The following is a 19,538-nucleotide window of genomic DNA, read 5'->3' as shown; positions in this document are numbered from 1 at the left end:
AGAGAAATGAACGCTTTCAGACTAAGGCCCCCTCCTCACGACACAGACATTGAGATATACACAGAGGGAGACTTTAATAGCATTTACAAGGTTGGCTTGCTGAGCAACTGTTGTTGGCTGGGATGACTTACAGCTCATGTTGTACTATTATTTTGATTCTGAAGTTCGGAGGAGAGTGAAAAAGGCAGGTTAAGTTTGAGTTTTCACCACAGTCCATGACATTGAACAAGAATTATTCCTGAACATGGCTAGAAGTGATGCCACGGAAAGCCTTTTACTTCGTCACAAAACTCCTTTGAGGCACAAAGCTAGCTGGTTTCCTGTAGACTAAACATTCTAACTTCATCCTCCTACTCAGAACAATTTGCCTGCAAACACCCAGGTTCCAAGGATCAAGGAAACGAAAACTTTCTATACTAATGATTTTATAATTAGAGAAATTCTTGCCCCAGAAGATAAAGTAACAAATACATTTATGGTTTATTTCAGGAACTTCCTAAAAATTCACCTATTTGAACAACAGATCACCCATTCTCAGAACAATAAAAATTGCCATGTGGGTAAGTAGTACTTTTTCACGATCACTTAATCAACTGGCCCAAGTCCTCTCACTCACATGCATTTACACAAAAAAGACTTGCTTCAAAACCCTCCTCACTGGGTCCACCAACAAAACACTCACTGCATTATCACAGACTTTCCCCGATTCTGGTCAAGCTTCCCCTCTGAAAGAGGTGCCTTAATACCAACTCCCAAATGTCAATGTACTTGCCCTTGATCTCCCTCTGCTGAGGAGTTCCTAAGACTCTTTCAAGGTGGTGGTCTCCTTTATTGCAGTAAATGAAAAACAGGACTGCTTCTATCAACAGGCTACATGGGTGCTTTGTCAGGGAGTTGTTAGTCAACACTCAAAATTGCAAGCTGTTAACTTCTATATTCTACTGTTTCGTGGCCTTGCGCAGAGCACACCATGTCAGAGGTAGGTGTACACCTAGGAGTGGAAAGGCTCGTTCATGTGACAACTCCACGATTAGCTCCTGGAGGAACTGCCAATCTATTCTCTTTCTCTGCACTTCCACTTTGTCATTGAAAGAGAACTAAGGCAGTGGAATCAAAATACTCGGGATTTTGGGCACTAACATGGAACTAAAAGATGAAAGGAATTAATCTTTTAGGTTTAGACTAAGAAGTAATAGAAATTAAATGATTAATTGGGGGTAGTTAGCATGATGGAAATATCATCCCAGTATAAATGAGAAGGAAGGTGGGTTAATATAAGGTATAGCTCACCTCTCCCTACCCTCTAGGGCAATGATGGCGAACCTTTTGAGCTCGGCGTGTCAGCACTTTGAAAAACCCTAACTTAACTCTGGTGCCGTGTCACATATAGAAATTTTTTGATATTTGCAACCATAGTAAAACAAAGACTTATATTTTTGATATTTATTTTATATATTTAAATGCCATTTAACCAAGAAAAATCAACCAAAAAAATGAGTCCACGTGTCACCTCTGACACGCGCATCATAGGTTCGCCATCACTGCTCTAGGGAGTTGTGTTCAGTTTCACATGTTGGGCCATGTTCTCTGTGGGAATCTGCGAACAAATTAGAGTCAACAGAACTCTCTCCTGAAGCTCATCCAAGTCTCCTACTGTGTTAACATCCCTTATTCTTCCTGTGAGTCTTCAGTCCTGCCTTCTCCATTCGGGGGGTTCTGGTTCTGTCTGCTTATCATTAATTCAGGGTTCTTAATTCTGGGTTCTTCCCCAGACCTTTCCAGGAGTGTGATGAGAACATTTATCATACAAACAGATTAGGTCATTTAGATACCAAAGGTACTTAAGTATATAAAATGGCATTAAACTCATATCTGTATAAACAACTACATTAACTCTAAAAATAATGGGACTTTTGTGTTATAGAAATAATAGAAAACCCAATAGTAAAGAACTGTGGTAGGCAAAATAATCTACCCCTTTTTTACACCTCCCCAACCCCAATTTCTACATCCTAATTTCATAATTTGAGAAATTGCATGGAAAGGGGCCTTTGCAGATGGGATAAGGTTATAGATCTTAAAATAGGGACAATGGCCTGGATTATTCAGGTGGGACAAGTGTAATCACGTTGGCTGTTCAAAGTTGAGGAAGTCAGCAGAGTCAGTGAGAGAGATATGACTGTGGAACAAGAGACTGGAAGCTTGACCGGGACTTGCCCCACCATTGCCTGCTTTGAGGATAGAGGGAGGGACCATGAGACAATGAATCAATGCAGCCTTTAGAAGCTGGGATCAACCCACAACTGGCAGCTAGCAAAGAAACAGACTTCAGTCCCACAACCACAAGGAACCATATGCTGCCCACAGCCTGAATGAATAGGAAAGAGAATCTCCCCTGGAGCCTCCTGAAGCAGCACAGCCCTGGTGACACCTTGACCTTAGCCCTGGGAGACCGATGTAGGACTTCTGACCTACAGAACTGTAAGACAAGAAGTTTGTGTTGTTTAAAGCCACTAGAGTTCTGGTATTTACCGCAGCAGTAGAAAACTAATACAAGAAACTTGACCACATATCTCATTGCTTTCTTATATCAGAGAAATTATTGCAATTCATTCTGCAAGTGTCCTTGTGAAGTAGCTATTTTGCTTGACCTGACCTTATTTTAATACATATGGGAACTGCCCTTCAGGTGGCAAAGGCAGGACTCACCTTGGCCTTTCTGACACTGTCCCACTTTATAAGACTTTCTCCTAGTAGTTTAAAAACATTCCAAATCAAATTCTTATATTTTAACACTAGTGGCCCAATTCATGAAATTCTTGTATGGGTAGGGTGTCTAGGCCTGGCCAGGGATCAGGGCCGATCTGTGGGGCGACCGGCGGGGCAATGGGGGGGTGCCCGCTGGCACCCGCCTTGACTGGCCTGGCACTGCCCCCTCACTTTCCCTGCCCTCCTCCCCCACCTCCACCCCCACTCGCCTTGGCTGGCTGGGGCCTGCGGGCTGGGGGCAACTCCTGTGTTGAGCATCTGCCCCCTGGTGGTCAGTATGCATCATAGTGACCGGTCCTTCTGTGGGTCATTCCGCCATTCGGTCGATTTCCATATTAGGCTTTTATTATATAGGATAAGTCATTGTAGAATTTCTGCCTTCCCAGGACAAAAAGTTAAAGTTAGGCAGAGAGTAGTTAAGCTCATCTCTTTCCTTGAATAGTTTTGGATTGACAACAACTGGTGAGGGTCCTGTTCCAACAGCCAAGCTCTCTAACTTAGCCTTCTGATTATCTCTTCTTCCAAATGTGTTTTCCTGATCCCAAAATTCAGACAGTAATGAAACTCAACAATTTACCCACAGAAAATTATTGTATATTCATAAAAGTCAAGTGATTTGCTTGAATGCCTACAATGCAAACAGAAAATTATGAGGATTTGGGCTTCTCTAATGTCCATGCTTATGGAGCCATGCGGGTCGTTATAAATATTATTAATCTCGCAGACACTCACAGACAGAACACTGTGATACTCCACTGATTACTAAAAGAAAAGCTGACAACACAAGAGTGATCTTTTCTTTCATTTTCAGGATGTTTCAGAATATGGACAAATACATATTTCCAAACAAACGCATTTTCTTTACCGAGGCAGCCCTCTCTTACAGCTTCTATTGAACCTTTAAGAATTATTATAAACTTATGGGTGTTTTTTTATTAATACTATTGATATGTTATTATTGATTTTTAAAACCAATTTCCAGAGACCATATATTCAGGCATGTGCTCAAACCAAATTAGTGGAAATAATTTAGTATTTACTCTGCGTCTAGATTCGAGTATCCCAAAATGCTCATGGGAGTAAGGGGGATGCTGGGTATCAGGCAATGAGGAATGGTGGGGTCTGTGGTAACTTGAAGAACTCACGCCCTGTCTGAAGTGGGAACTTTCTACTTGGATCCTGCCAGCTGTGCATGAGCAAAGGCACATTATTGCCAGATCTCCCGATTTTTAAAAGAGAAGCACAATGTACTTATGAAATTTCTTGATTCTTAAAATATTGGCAAGTAATGAACTTTTTAAACATAACTGTTGTCTGTTTTCAGTTTGGGATTTCTCATCTCAAGTTGGCTGACAATTGGGAAACAGCACTTACTGTTTCGAATTTGTAAACATCCTTTGTAAAATATCACAGCTTCAAAGATGATGGCAAATGGAAATAACTCTATCACTCTGGTTACAAGTTAAAAGCCATCTTTCCTGAGAGGCCTTTCTTGTCCTGGTTCACAGGTCTGGTACATGGGCTGTGCCGTGATTATAAAGCAGATTCACTTCATCCTAAACCCGTGGCTGTTCTGACTCTTCCTCTTAAAAAAAAAAAACCTAATTTATAATAGAATTCAACTATGTGTCTGTTCGTCTCATCTAATTAATATAGAACAAGGCATTTTTATATGCTAAACATTATGCTAGGTGCTGGGGCATAGAGAAAAACCATCTAGCTAAGCACTAGAAAATGACATTTTGAGGAGTATGAATGAGGTACTAAGCTAAAGATATTAAATTATTATTACTATTGTGGCTAACATTTACTGAGTATTTACTAGGTACCAGATGCTGTTTTAAGTGCATCACATGCATTGCTACATTTAATTCTAACAATAATCCTATAAAATCGGCACTATTGTAATCCTGCTTTATGGCTAGGAGGTGGTGGCGCTGAGATGCCATCCATTTAGTCAGGTCAGTTTCAGAGATGTTCTCCTAATTACTAACAACAAAGCTATACCTGATAAGATGAGAGCCATTCTTTATGCTGACCAATAAGGTGAGCCAACAAAAGAAGCCTCAAATAGAAGCTGAGAAATGTCCTAGATTTGGACAACTTTCATATTTTTCTCTTTGTCAGCACTACTTTGATTACGGCTATCCATTTCCCCACAGCTCATGCAATTCACTGTAAATTATGAGTGTGATTAGAGTAGTTTCACTCTTGTGATTATGAAATAATAGAGTGATTAGTGATTTTATAGGTAGATATAAGTATTGATTTTGAGATACATACTTTGATTAAATGGTGATTTTGGCAATCAACCATGCTTTTATGTCTTTAAATGCCTGTGTAAAAACAAAATTCTAACCAGTGTGAAAGATTTAATATTTAATAAAAATAATTTCTCAGATTAATTTGTAACCACCTCCGTTTAATAAAAGCTGAAAGAAATCTGCTTATTGAGGGTGGGTTGGCATTCTTTTTTTTTTTCCCAATCGGGCATATTAGAGCAAAAAAAATTATTGTTATTTCTGATTGCTACTGTGAATGAAATTGTCAATAAAGAGTATGTGACCTAAATTGCCTTAATTTATTGATAATGAAACCAGAAAGCATTATGAATGGCTTCAGTAAGGGTTTCCTAGGGCTGAAACAATGTGGCATAGACCTAGACCTAGTTTTTCTCTCCAAGTTTTGATTCCTTTTCCTTGGAGCTCATCCACTGCGGCCTCCAAAGGGCCCCATGTGGCTCCTGAGGACACAGCAACTCCCAACAAGAGCACACTGTTGTCCTGGATTGGCCAGCAGACATCCAATGGTGTATCCTGATTGGACAGACTGAGTTTGATGGCCAGCCCCGTCACCACCATGATGAGTGGCTTAGGTTGAATTGGGTCCTGTGCCTGCACTTGGGAACCATTAAGGACAAACCACATTTTAAAAGGAAACTTGGATACTCTTCCCAGAAGAAGGAAGAGTGGCTGCTTGCTGGAGGTAATGTACATAATTAAAAAGAATTCATGTTCATTTAATATGGTATTATATTAAAAAAATACCTACTGTGTGCCCGTGTTCATAGGTATATAGTACAACGAATAAAACATGGAATTCTACCTTCCAGAAGCTTTCCGTCTCTATGTGGAAAGAAAGTTCAACAGAGAATAAATCACAAAAATAGCTACCCATGCCTCAAAAGATCACAGGTTGGACTAGCCTACAGAATGGCAGATGATCAAGTTTCCAGAGAAGGTTAAATACTATTCATTCAGAGTCTTCTATTTAAGAGAGTGTGAAATTCCCTGTAGGAAGCTGCTCATTAACAATAGTTGTGTGTGTTGTTGTTGTTTTTTTTTTTAACTTTAATTAGCATTTTGGTATTTTAGAGAATTTCAATTATTTGAAACATTAACATTTTGGGCATATCTAAATTTCCTACTAATTGAAAATAAATAAAAAATGACAAAAATAACCTTTGTTTCTAATACACATAATATAGAGTTTATTTCACATCATACATTTAGAATTTTTGAAAGCATCCACATTTCACTTCTTGCCTTTTTTTTCCCATATTTCACTATCACTATTTTTAAATAGCACTGTGTTGTTCATTTTAAAGACTTCCTTTTCTTTTTCTCTTCTCCACCTTGGAGATTACTACTTATTTTTCAAAGCCCAGTTCAAATATACTTTTTGGTAGCTTTCCTTAAGTCAGTGCCTATATCAGCCTTTAAAAGCACTGTATCTATTACAGATCCCATCCCCTAGTCTGTACACCAGCCTCTCCTTTATCCCAGCATCTCCATTAGCTATCACCCTGCCTGACACGCTGCAGACAACCAATGTCTGTGTGTTGCATTATCCCTTTTCCTGCTTCTCTGTCAGGAATAATGTTTTATGAAATCTCTGCCGAGTAGAATACGAACCTGAGAAAATAAATCAGGGTGATTTCTTTTGGGGTTGCAAGTGGGAGAGTAAGTGGCTGTGCTAGTTGTGATTTCCTTCCCACGAATTCTCCTTCTTGCAGAAATATCCTAGTAACAAACCATGTGGTCATCTCTTGGCCCATAGAGGTGACAGGGCCCAGAGCTCCTCTGGTAGTGGGTGTGCACCATGGCACTGGGTCCCAGGCAGCCCACTCCTGGACACGGACATTCCAGAGGACCCGATATAGAAGAGCAAAGTAGTCTGGCTTATAGCACTGGGATTATGAAACTCAAACTCTGATTTCTGGGCTAAGAAACTCATTTTTAATTTTTAATTTTTTGTTAATCCTCACCTAAGGATATTTTTCCATCGATTTTTAGAGAGGGAGGGGGAGAGACAGAGAGAGAGAAACATGGATGTGAGAGAGAGACATTGTTGTTTGCCTCCCACACACACACTGACCAGGGCTGGGGATACATGCCCTCGACAGAATCGAATCCCTGGTCCCATTAGTCTGCTGGCCGACACTCTATCCGCTGAGCCAAACTGGCTAGGGCTCATTTGCAATTACTGACCACAGAGAAAGCGCCCCTGAAATTTTCATTTGCTAGAGATGACATAACTGGGGATTGAAAGTGTACCCCTGAGTCTTTGTAAATGAGACGTGCCCTTGTTACTTGAAGTGCTTTGTTTTGTTTCATTTATGAGAAGAAAGCAAATCTACAAAACTCAATTTGCCCAAATTCAACTCTCATAGAACTTTTAACTAAATCAGAATAATTTGAGAAAAAGGAACACCATGGGCCAGGGATGTTGGATAGGATACCAACCACAGAATAAGCTACCTGGCCAGTCGCCTTGGCTCTCCAATGAGTGTGTGTAGAGTCTCTGGGTCCTGTATTTACCTTCTCTTTTGTCTTTTCTTTTGGATTCAAATTCAATTAAATACTATCCTAAATGCCCCTTAGAGACATCAACAGGTGCTCTCCTATCAAGGCCTGTCATGTCAGTGGCTACTCTAGTTAAAGGAACTCAGCCTCTCACAGGTCTAAACATGGCCCCCCTGTTCATGGCTCAGCCATTCATGCCTTTGGGTTCCATACAACACTGAGCATAAACTGCTGGATTTACCTGAGGATTCAGGTGTCCTGTCTGCTTTTCCTAACATACCACTGTCAGCATGACAAATTAGAAAACATGTTCCCTCTGAATGCCAACTCAAGCATATATCCCAGACCTAGCTTCCATACGCAAAAGCCGAGTCCAACCTAGGTGGTCATCTCGATGTTCCAGGCATCTTAAACACAATATTTTCAATTGGGTGGCATTTAGAATAGTTGGAATGAAGTTGTATCATTTTCTATGAGGTTTTCAAGGCCTTGGGTTCTTTGTTGTTCTCTCTCTATTGGATTTAAAGACTTTATAGGTTAACAATTTCATTAAAAAAATAACTAACGCAAAACTCTTCTGAGTTACAAACTTATATCCATTTCATCTTGTCTCTCACATATTTAAGAACACTAAATTGGGAGTCTTAATTTTGCCCTTCCCACTCGCAACCAAAGTGCCATCAGCATGACACAGAGCTCTATAGCAAGTCAAATATTTTAGCCTCTTCCCACGCCCAGACCTTCTGAATCAGACACTCTGGGGTGAGGCCAGCTGTGTTTTTATGAGCCTCCAGGTGATTGGGCCCATGCTGAAGTCTGAGAGCCCCTTCGCTTAGCGATCCTATGTTAGCTCAACCACTGCAATAGACTCTTACTTGGACTTTCTACTCCCACCTGGGCTTTCTACTCCCATGCTTATCCCTTCTCAGCAGACAAGGTAAAATTTTCCCTAAATTTCATCCAGTCACTCCCTTGCTTAATACTTCTAATGTCTTTTAAGTGCACTCAGAAGATTTTTTAAATATGTATCACTAGAGGCCCGATGCACAAAATTCGTGCAAGGGCAGCCCTCCGCTTTGTCTGGAAGGTCGTTCCGCTTTCTGGTCCAATTAGCAAAGTATGCTTTTATTATTATAGATGGCCTATAGGGACCACACGCTCTGGCTCTTAACTATTGCTCTAATTCTTCTTGCTTTCCTCTATGTTAGCATGTACTACCCCTGGACTCTGCTGTTTGGACATGCTTTCATAAATATGTTGTTACAAATGTTTGTCTCCTACCTTCAAGCAAATGGCCTGCACTTGCAGAATTTAAGGTACATTCCCCAACCAACCCAGGCGCTCATTCCCCTCTGCCTCACCCAGTTGTGCGCCCATCAGATATCTTGTTACTTTCCAAGGTCATCCTGTTTTTCAGGCAGCTACCCCAGCTGGCTGGTGCAACCCTGACCCAGTCCCTATATAAGAGAACATAAACACCCACTCCATGCTGACACCAATATACTGGTCTCAGCTCACTGTGAGAAAATGTAATAAAAATTTCTTAAACTCTTAAGATGTCTCTTGGTCTGGTTCCTGTTGGCGTGGACCTAACACCCAAGTCATGCCATTAACTCCATGTCAGCATTCTGACCTTTTGGGTGGAAGCCTCATACTCCTCACATTGTCTGCTTCTCATCCAGTAGGTCCCTCTCCACATCCATTATACTCTCTCCCACCATGTCTCCTATTACCTTTTGGAATTTACACATCCAAATCTGTTTACTAGTTTACCACCTAACTCCATCCTAGATCACTGAATATATGAGATCAAGGACAATATTTGTTTTGTTCTCCACTGTGTACCCACTGCTTCTCATAATGCTTATCACGTGAGAGATGCTTTTAACAAAAAACAACAACACAAAACAAGAAACTTGTTGAATGCTTCTTATGCAGGATAAAATACAAAATAAATAAAATCACTGTTGATGTTGGTTCTTAAAAATAGTTTGCTTTAGAAATGCCAGGTAATGTCTGAAGTTGGTGAGTGTTGGTTGGGGATTCTTGTGTACATGGACAAATTACACATGCCAGGGACTTACCACTGGCGCAGGGGTTGTGCTAGGGAAGATCCATGTGTTATTTAGTCTCCTGCGTCTTACAATAGCCCTGAGCGCTTCACTTCTCACCATGGACCTTGCTGCTCTGCCTTTAGTTCTGGCTCACGCATGTTGGGGTCACTCAGCCGGCACCCACTAAGAAAACACTCTGGGTCTGTCAGCAGGGTATGCTGCTCTGATTGTGCTTTGGATCACTGACCCTTGGGCCTTCCTACTAGGCTTTGGTTGGTTATTTATTTGTTTTGCTTTTATTTCCTCTTTTGCTTGGAAGATGTGCCTTGAGTTCAGGATGCTTTTTGCTTCTTGTTTGGTTTTGGCCCTTACCATTCATCCCAGCCATGGCTGGCACCTGCTCTCCAGCTCCATCCATTCCTGGATGCCAGCTCACAATCCTCTGGACCCAACCTCCGTGTATGCTCCCTTGGATGATGGACCTCAGGAGAGGGACAACTGGACAGGTACAAGCAGAGCCAGGCAGGTGAGGTGCAAACGAAGTAACTGGCTGTGGTGACTTCACCAACCCCTTACTCCTTATGCACAAACCTCCATTCTTAGAAACTACAACCCAGACCCATTGTCCCCAAGACATCAATTCCATATTCCACTCGCAACACTTGCACTTAGAAATAATTTCTATAGCACACAGTGAGGTGTACACTGATAAAGCATCATTTTCAGCTTTGGAAGAGACATTGAAGGAATCACCGGGATAGGGCCTGTGCTGGTTCATTCTATCTCTCAGCTTGACAGGATAAAGAGATGCCCAGGTATTTGGTTAAGCGTGATTGTGGGTATTTCTGTGAGGGTGTTCCTGGATGAGAAGAACATTTTAACTGGCAAACTAAATAAAGTAGATTGCTTTTCTGTTGTGGGAGGGACTCAATTGAAATTGAAGACCTGATAGAACACAAAGGCTGAGTAAGAGAATCCTGTCTTTCCCTGCCTGTTTTTGAGCTTGAACATTAGTTTTCTCTTGCCTTTGGACTCAGACTGGAACTTACACCATTGGCTCACTTGGGTCTCCAGGTTGCTGACTGCACATCTCAGGAATTCTCAGCTGTAATAAAAGCCAATTCCTAATTATCTATCTATCTATCTATCTATCTATCTATCTATCTATCTATCTATCTATCTATCTGTTCTATTTCTCCAGAGAACCCAGAATAATGCAGGGCTCTGCTGGACAAAAGAAAATTGTATGTTTCTATTTATGGTGATTTCCATGTATAGTTATGAACCTGGGAAGGCCTATCCAGTGTACCCAGCCACAACACCTCTGGCGAACATCATCCCCAAGTTCAATGCCACAGGGAGGGACCTGCTAAAGAACCTGTTGAAATATAACCTAGTCCAGTGCATCTCAGCAGAAGAGACCATGTAGTGTACCTACTTCTCTAACTTCTGCCCCACCCCAACCCACCCCCAGGCTCCAGGACCCCAGCCATCATGCTGTGGGCCAGCCTAATTCATTCCCTCCTGGGAGGAGAGGAAATGGAAGGATGCATGGTGCGCTGAACTCCAGGTGTGCCAGGAGGGAGATACCCAGCCTGTGTTCTTCATTCCCTGAGAAAGTCAGTATATTTATTTAAAACTACTAATAATTCCAAATAGACATTGTAACTATTATTAGAAGCACACTGTTAAATGTTCAACTTAAAATATTAAGAAAAAATGGCTCTACAGTTATCAGCTAACAGCTGGGCAGGGAAATTCAAACAGAACATAAACAATCTCAGCAAAATGTAAAAGTTAATCAGACAAGGCCACTCCATGACTGTGGTGGAACAAGAGGGTTCTGCCATCATGTTTGAAACTGGACAGAAGCAAGGATACTCTGTAACCACAAAAACGTCCCTTTTCCGGTTCACATAAGTGCTTACTGTTTCTTTGTTAATGACAACTGTCACCTATCTTTCATTCTTCCATCTCCCTGATAACAATCATGAAATGATTTCTACTTCCTAAGAGAATCCAAACCAAAATGGGCCCCAGCCTCTCTAAACCTGCTTTAATCACCCAACTCAGCACAAAACCTACAGAGAATCCCATTCCATCCCCTTCATCCTGAAGAGCCCAAAGCTTGTCCTTTACTCAGCAAGTTAAGTAAACCTAACAGTGTCAGATGAGCTCCTGACAGCTGCTGCCAGGTGCACTTGGACATAACCTTACACAAGGAAGTGGCTGCTTGCTCAAGGTCACATTGTACCGAAAGAGGGAGAGGTTATGGAAACGGATAAAGCTCCAGTTACACAGAAAATCTCAACAGAAAACAAAGCAACTCACTAAAATGCATTAAAAGAAAAAGGAATAAGCCACTAAATACAAAGGAAAGAAGGAAGGTAGGGAAGATAGAGGGAGGGAGAAATGAGGAGAAGAATGAAAGGTGGAAGGAAGGAAGGGAGGGAGGAAAGGAGGTCTGACCAAGAGAAGGGTCTTGTGAAGTATTATCTACTAATTTGATTGTTAAGCAATCCAAGCCTCAGATTAAATGAGATCAATCACATTGGTGCTAGTATTAACTCAACATACTTATCATCATCTTTATCATCATCAACATCATCACTCTCAATGTTGTATTATTACCAGTCCCTGCTGATGCCTGTTAACACGTTGCCTGTTCACTCATTATGCACAAGCAAACAAAACCATTTGCCTATTTGAGCAAATTAAAAGCCTGTTCATGTATCACACAAGCAAAGGAAGAGGACAAAACAGAACTCACGTTGAGCTGAAGTTCATCTGTCCACTGTCCAATCAGACGGTAGCCCGGGTTCGTGGTGTTGGTCGTCTGGTACTGAAAAATGTCATACCGCCCCGGGGCATCTCCATTCTTGTTAAACATGACTGGGGTGCCAGCGCTCCCTGCAGGGCAAGAAAATGACAGGTTTTAGAGTGAAGCAAGGTTCCTTCCACCTCTTGTGCCCCTGGTGATGGTCTAGAGAACTGCTAATGGACAAGATAGCTAGTGCATAACCCTGTTGTTTAACAGGTTCCCCCCAAATGGTCTCTAAGACTCACAGGCAAGCCATCACTGGGGCCGACAGATGCTACTGACAGGAGGTGGGAAAACAAACTGCTTCTTTTTATGAACAGTTCTGTTTCTCAGCATTTCTTAATAGTTTATTTTAATCTTTTTATTATGGAGAATAAAAATAAATGGTTTTCTAAACTACTTCAAGTTTATTATAATTAATTATTACTGTTTAGCCTCCAACCACCTAAATTGTGATCAGTAAAGAGCCATTTTTAAAATAGTAAACAAATACATAAACTTAAAAAGGGGCATGCCAGATTTAAAAAAAAAATACATAAAAGCAAACAAGCAAAAAAGTTTACTTAAAAGGTACTTGGATACTGATTGCATTGATAAATATTTTGGGCTATTTCTAAATTACTTTATATGATTAACAGGGTAAAATGCTTAGCAGTGTGCCTGGCATATGTTTTATAAATAGTAACTTATTTCTCAATCTCCAACTTGAACCTCACATGTTTAAAATGTTCATCTTAAGGGGAAACCAATAGGTTTATTTAGAGTATGTCAGAAAGATAGAAGAGAGTGAAAGATACAGAAAGAAAAGGGTACATATCTTTGAAAGTAGGATATGAGCGAAAAGTCCCTTAATATTAATCTCATGGAGCAATTGGCAAGCCACATACAGAGAATGAAACTTGTGAGTTTTGGTTAGTTCCAGGGACAGTTACAAAGTAGTCGCCAAAAGTTTGGCAACTGGGTGTAGTTTTTCTCCCCTGGGTCCACTGGAAACAGGATAGATGTGGGTGGTCTCAGGTGTGAGACTGATCTCTGCTCTGCCTTTAGGTTAACACTGGATATTCCTCATAACAAACAATGCTGATGCTCTAGTTCCTGCCTTTTACAAGGAAGCTTACAGGGAGTTTACAAGCTGAAATAAAATCACTGGGAACAGAAGTTCATTTTACTATTTTGGGAGAGGAGGATGAAGCACTTTTGTGAATTCTGGTTGTAAATTGAAGACTCATGGTGGCAGAGCTCTGCATCTGGCTAAGGAAATCATTGGCCTCTGCAGAGTTTGGGCCATGGTGGCATTTATGTGAATGATCTGCATGAAAGAAAAGCAAAAGCATGTTAACTGGAGGGAGGCAGTATTGAATGGTAGGAAAAGATGCCAGCGCTTAGGAAGCAGGCAAGCTGGTGAAACTGGCCCCACATGTGACCACTCAACACAGGAAGGGAGTCAGAAAAGGGTCCAATCAGAGGAACAAGAGGCAGACAAGACTGCAATCCTGTGCTGAAAGTGACCCCCACAGGGAGGGTTTGTCCAACATTATTGGCAGAATACAGAGGCAGTTAAAGAACTCCACACCATCTCACAACTGTCAGGCACAGGATTTTATGACATTTCTAGTATTAAATTTTTTTTTTTTTTTAAAAATCAGAGCTGTGGTAGGCGAAATAATGGCTCCCCAAATCTGTCCATGTCCTAATCTTCAGAACCTGTAGATATTGCCATTCGGGGCCAAAGGCTTTTTTTTCAGTGATGACATTAAGGATCATGGGGCGGGGGGATGGATAGGGGGGATTGTCCCGGACAATCTAGGTAGATCCAGTGTAATTATAATGGCCCTTAAACTGAGAGGCAGCAGGAGTCAAAGGAGGAAGGAGATGGGAAGATGAAAACAGGAGATTGGAGTAACGGAGGCAGGGGTCCTAGCCAAAGAGTGCAGGTGGCTTCCAGGAGCTAGAAAAGGCCAGGGACTCTCCCCTCAAAGCTCCAGAAGAACAGCCTTGCCTTCACCTTAAGTAAAACCCAGTGAGATCTGTGCCAAACCACACAGCTATAGTACATTTGTGTTGTTCAAGCCATTAAACTTATGGCTCTTTTATAGGGTATCAGTAGGAAACTACTACAGAGCTGGAGGACACAGAACATTGAACTTCCTAGTTTTACAGATATAATCCTTAGGTTCAGAGAGAGGAAGTCACTTGCTCCAGGGCCACTCAACTAATTAAACTAGAATAGTGTTTAGTAACTGGCTTTGGAATCCCCTAAAACAGGGGTGACCTTTATTAAATTATTCAATCTCCCTCTACATCTGATGGTCACTAGTGATTTTTCTCATAGTGTTAGTAAGAATTAAATGTAATAATATACCTAACTTGCTTAGTTCCATGCCTGATTACATAAGTGCTCAACAGATGGTAGTGATATTCCATAGTTGTTTGTTTGTTTTTAATCCTCACCCGAGGATGTTTTCCCATTGATTTTAAAGAGAGTGGAAGAGAGAGGGAAAGACAGAGAGAAATATCGAAATGAGAGGAACACATCGATTGGTTGCCTACTTCACACACCCCGACCAGGGCCTGCCTGCAACCAAGGTACGTGCCCTTGACCGGAATTGGGACCCTTTGGTCTACAGGCTGATGCTCTATCCACTGAGCCAAATCAGCTAGGCTAGAGCATATAGGTGTTTTTATTTTTATCATTGTTTTGTTGGCTAATATCTCAGGACCAGAACACATGCCTTCAGACACCCAGACTTTCCAATGCACCAAAGTTGACTCTCCTAATGGGTACCTAATTTCAATTTCTCCATCAGGGTAAGCATCTTTTGTTTTCCAAAAAGTGGGCACTATCTATGAGTTATGCAGGTGTTGTCTCACCAGCTTGAGTCAGTGGCTGAGTCTGTTTGGCCAATTTGTTTCATCTACATTATACCTAGTCACTACCCTCAGAGCCCATAAAGGCACCCACTGTATCCCAATGGGATCTCTGAAGCTCTCTCTCTCTCTCTATAGGAAATACAGGAGCCTTTCCAGTACAGACAGAAGAAGAAGAAGAAGAAGTTTTTAATATTAGCTTTCTCCTTCCAGTGAGCCTTCCAAGTATATAAGAAGAACAAACAAAGTCCGCATTTTATATATTATCAGCAAGAAAATAACCCTATCATTTTGCAGGAAGATAGTAATATCTTGCTCACCTTTCTCTGCTTTCACATTGGGTATTAGGATCTGCTATAATTGTATAGCTTCTAGTCATTATGAAATATGATGAGCCTTTCATTGTCTTTGAGAAGAGAGAAGAATATTGGAGGCCTGGGACTCTGAAAGGTCTCAGGCCACCAGCTAAATATTCACCAGAATGGGACACACCATCTAATCGCTCTCTCTTCCTATAATCTTTGTTAGGCAAAATGTCTCTTGTCATGCCCTTTCCATTCTCATTAAAGTTCATGCTTTAAAAAATTAAGACAGAAGAGCTGAACACTTTATCTAAGTGATGACTTGTAATAGCGTATGTGGTTTTGACCTTTCTGATGGATTCTGTAAAGCTAATGGATTATTATTTCCACTTATTTTTTTCCACAATACCTTTTTAACAGCTTCCCTGGGTTTCTTAAAAGAGAAAAAAATGGAATTATGTTCAATGAAGTCTATACAGGGATGGACAAAAGTAGGTTATATAATACGAATAAATAATACAATAATTAGCCCTAGCTAGGCTTTTCGTTGGTTATAGGGTCATCCCCATACACTAAGATTGAGGGTTCAGTCTCTGGTCAGGGCATATACAAGAAGCAACCAACAAATGCATGGGTAGGTGGAAAACAAATTGACATTTCTCTCTCTCTTTCTATCTCCCCTTCCCCCCCTCCCCCGCTCTTTAAAACCAAGCAGTTTTTTGAAAATTACAATACTTACTAAATAATAATACAAGAATAAACTGTTTCACATACTTGTAGCTGTAAACCTACTTCTGCCCACCATCATATCCTATATAATAAAGAGCTAATATGCAAATGGTCATGGGGCCCTTGCACCCTTGTGCCCTTTTGCCCTCCTGCCCTCATGCCAGGGCCAGGAGACCTGAGGCCACGCCCCCGCCTGGTGGGGCTTGATGGGGGACCTGAGGCTGCGCCCCTGCCCTGCAGGGCTTGATGGGGGCAGGGCCGGCCGGGTCTGGGTCTTGCACGATTTCAAGGTGCATGCGGGTGAGTGGGGACTTGACTCTGGGTCATGCGGCACGCCCCAGACTCTGACAGGAGGAAGATTTTCACATACATTTACTAATTTTCTTACATCTCTGACACTTCTATTATAGAGAAAGGGCAAATAGCAATATTAAAATATTTCCTCTAATCAATTCCCTTTTAATGTGCACAAATTTTGTGCACCAGGCCACTAGTGTATGTGTATATAATCACAGCGGTCCAGAGAAGAGAAAGAAGCTATCAAAGAAGAAGTGATCATCTGCAGAAATGTCTCCAGGTATCAGGGCTGGGATGTAGGTGCACTGAGGTAGTGGAAAAGGGGCCACTAGACAAGATGGCATAGTGGGAAGCTGGGTGACAGGATGTGCTCAAGTCTGAAATCTCTATTGGATCAGAGTATCTGAATGAAGCCCTTTCTTCCTGGGTAGAGAAGGACCTAGGATCTCGATTGCTCAGGTGTCCAAACAGTCCTCTGCATCAAGGTATTGACAAGTTTCCTGCTCTTACTTTCACACCCAAGGTACAGATTCCAGAAACATGGCACTGATTTGTGTTCCATTTATCTAGCACTGCTTAGCACAATACCCTAAACCTTTGTGCTCCAAATAATAACAACCCATATTTTGCAATTTGGGCAGAGCTTGGGGACAGCACCTCTGGTCCCCTCATGTCAGCTGGGCAGCTTGAAGCCCACATGCCTCACAGTTGCCGCCAGCTGCCAGCTGGGACCTTAGCTGGGGCTGTGGTAGGAACACCCACATGTGGCCTGTCTATTTGGCATCTTGGCTTCCTCCCAACATGGTAGCTGTGTCCGCAATACAAATGTCCCGAGACAATGAGGCAGAAGCCTATTCACCCATATGCCTTAGAAGTCAGATAGTGTCACTTCTGCATCAGTCACACACTCTTAGATTCAAGAGGAGGGAGCATAGAGCTCACCTCCTGATGGAGGAAAGCTAACCTCACGTTTCAAAGAGAGCACATGAGCCCTGGCCAGGTGGGTTGGGGCATCATCCCAAACATCCTAAGGTTGCAGGTTTCATTCTGATTCAAGGCACACACCTAGGCTGTGGGTTCCATCGCCAGCTGGGGTGCATATCGGAAGCGGTCAACTGAAGTTTCTCTCTCTGTCTCCCACCCTTCCTGCCTCTCTAAAAATCAATGAAAACATATCCTCCTGTGAGGATTTTTAAAGAGCACATGATATGTGGCATCTTTACAAAATATACTGATACCCAATTCATCTTCTGGAAACTAGTAAATCTAGGTATAGACACACACCAGATTAAATATGCCATTGTATAGTAATTCCCTAAGATGTTGTATCCAAGACAACACATGTATTAAATTTACATCTACAGGTATTGACAATTGGTTAGATGGGCCAACGAAGACATAACTACATAAATCAAGTTTAGGCTCAGATCATTGCATTCATTTGGGATGCAGAGAAAAACATGGCCAGAAGTGATGAATTTAAAAGTAGTCATCTTTTCTCTTGGTGCATCATAAGAAGAGGTTAAGTGCTTGGTGAAACTATAGCAATATTTTCGGGACATTCTATTATCATTTCCTAAATTGATGCTTTGGTGAATGTGAGGGTCAGAATTATTAAACTGTGCCCTATTGGTCTGGAATAAAACTCCTAGGGGTGCAGAAAGTTTTGTATTAAAGTAACAGAAGAGAACAATTAGGCTTAGTTGAGACCAAAAAAATCAAAACCCTACTAAAACATGCTAAAGAAAGGCTACATTTTTCACAATAGACTGGGAAGAGACTTGCTTTCTAGATCCGTCTCTGTCATTTGCTAACTGTGAAGTCTTGAACAAATATCTCCCCCTCTCTAATATTGTATTTCTTTATATAAAAATCAAGAAATTAAATGAGTAACAAAGGTCAAATTTCTTTTTACTAATAGCTGTTCACTTCAAGTGATATGGAATCCATTAATTAAATCCAGCACAGGTTCTGTTTCACAAAACTGCCGAGCCCCACCATCAACAAATGCCAGAGTGCCCGGGAGCCAGCGGCCTCTTGGTTGTCCTTATGACAGGAAAAAAGTCCTCAGAGAACAGGCGATTGTGTGGACCACAGGGCAGGATTGCAATGAGGACAGAGAGAGAAAAAACAATTGATCCTGCCTGGGACCTCCTGCAGAGCATCCACTCTGAGATGCAGAAGCAGCCCTTCTTCTCAGACATTCACAGGGGACGGCCTGTAGAGTTAGGTGCCCAAGGACCAGTGTAGCATCATCACTACCCAGATGTGTGGCTCTGAATGTCATGATTCTTAATTCTCTGTGAAGCTTCCTTATTTTAAAAAAGGGTAATAGTACCTACACCATGCTGGTGTTCTAAATATTAAATAAGCCAACACAGGTATGTAGCACACTTTCTGGCACACAGTAACCATTCCATAAACATGGGTCCTGTGTCTTATCTGAAGCTCAGCATTATCAACGGACTAGACCATTTTGACAAAATGATTCTACAGAGCACTATTTGGAAGAACAATAAGGGAAGAGTCACCAAGAACAGTCTCAAAAGGATAATTTTGGCCACTCTTGTAAGAATGGTTATCCATATCTATGAACCAGAATACAAAGCCCAGACACTGACCCAGCTAACGGAACTTAGTGTTTAATAAATAATGAAATTTATGTGTCCGTCTCTGAGAAAATTCTGTATTTTAGGAGATTCTGTAAAATCAGGAAGAAACTATAAAATGAAGATCATTTAGACTACTTTCTGGTTTTACACACAGTCGTTTTTGTCTCCATCTAAACCAGAGAACTCTTGATCCCCAAATAGGGTGTGGTTCCTCTTCATTCAAATACTAGAGAACTCCTGGAAGATCAATATAATATTGTGGGTTTAAGTGGATTATTGTT

At 41.4% G+C, this 19,538-nt stretch overlaps 1 protein-coding gene across 1 annotated transcript in view; it reads right to left on the bottom strand.

The window, feature by feature from the left end:
* The window catches only part of GRM7 (glutamate metabotropic receptor 7), a 754,621-nt gene that overhangs the window by 242,348 nt on the left and 492,735 nt on the right, over window positions 1-19,538 (bottom strand). Inside the window, exon 7 of the mRNA XM_059662903.1 lies at window positions 12,399-12,538. Coding sequence (XP_059518886.1) covers window positions 12,399-12,538 — 140 coding nt within the window. The remainder of the gene's footprint in view (window positions 1-12,398; window positions 12,539-19,538) is intronic.

This window comes from Myotis daubentonii, chromosome 14, assembly GCF_963259705.1.
Source record: "Myotis daubentonii chromosome 14, mMyoDau2.1, whole genome shotgun sequence".
In the NCBI taxonomy this organism is placed as follows: Eukaryota; Metazoa; Chordata; class Mammalia; order Chiroptera; family Vespertilionidae; genus Myotis; species Myotis daubentonii.
The sequence above is the reverse complement of the archived record's forward strand: the minus strand, read 5'-3'. Positions and strand labels throughout refer to the sequence as shown.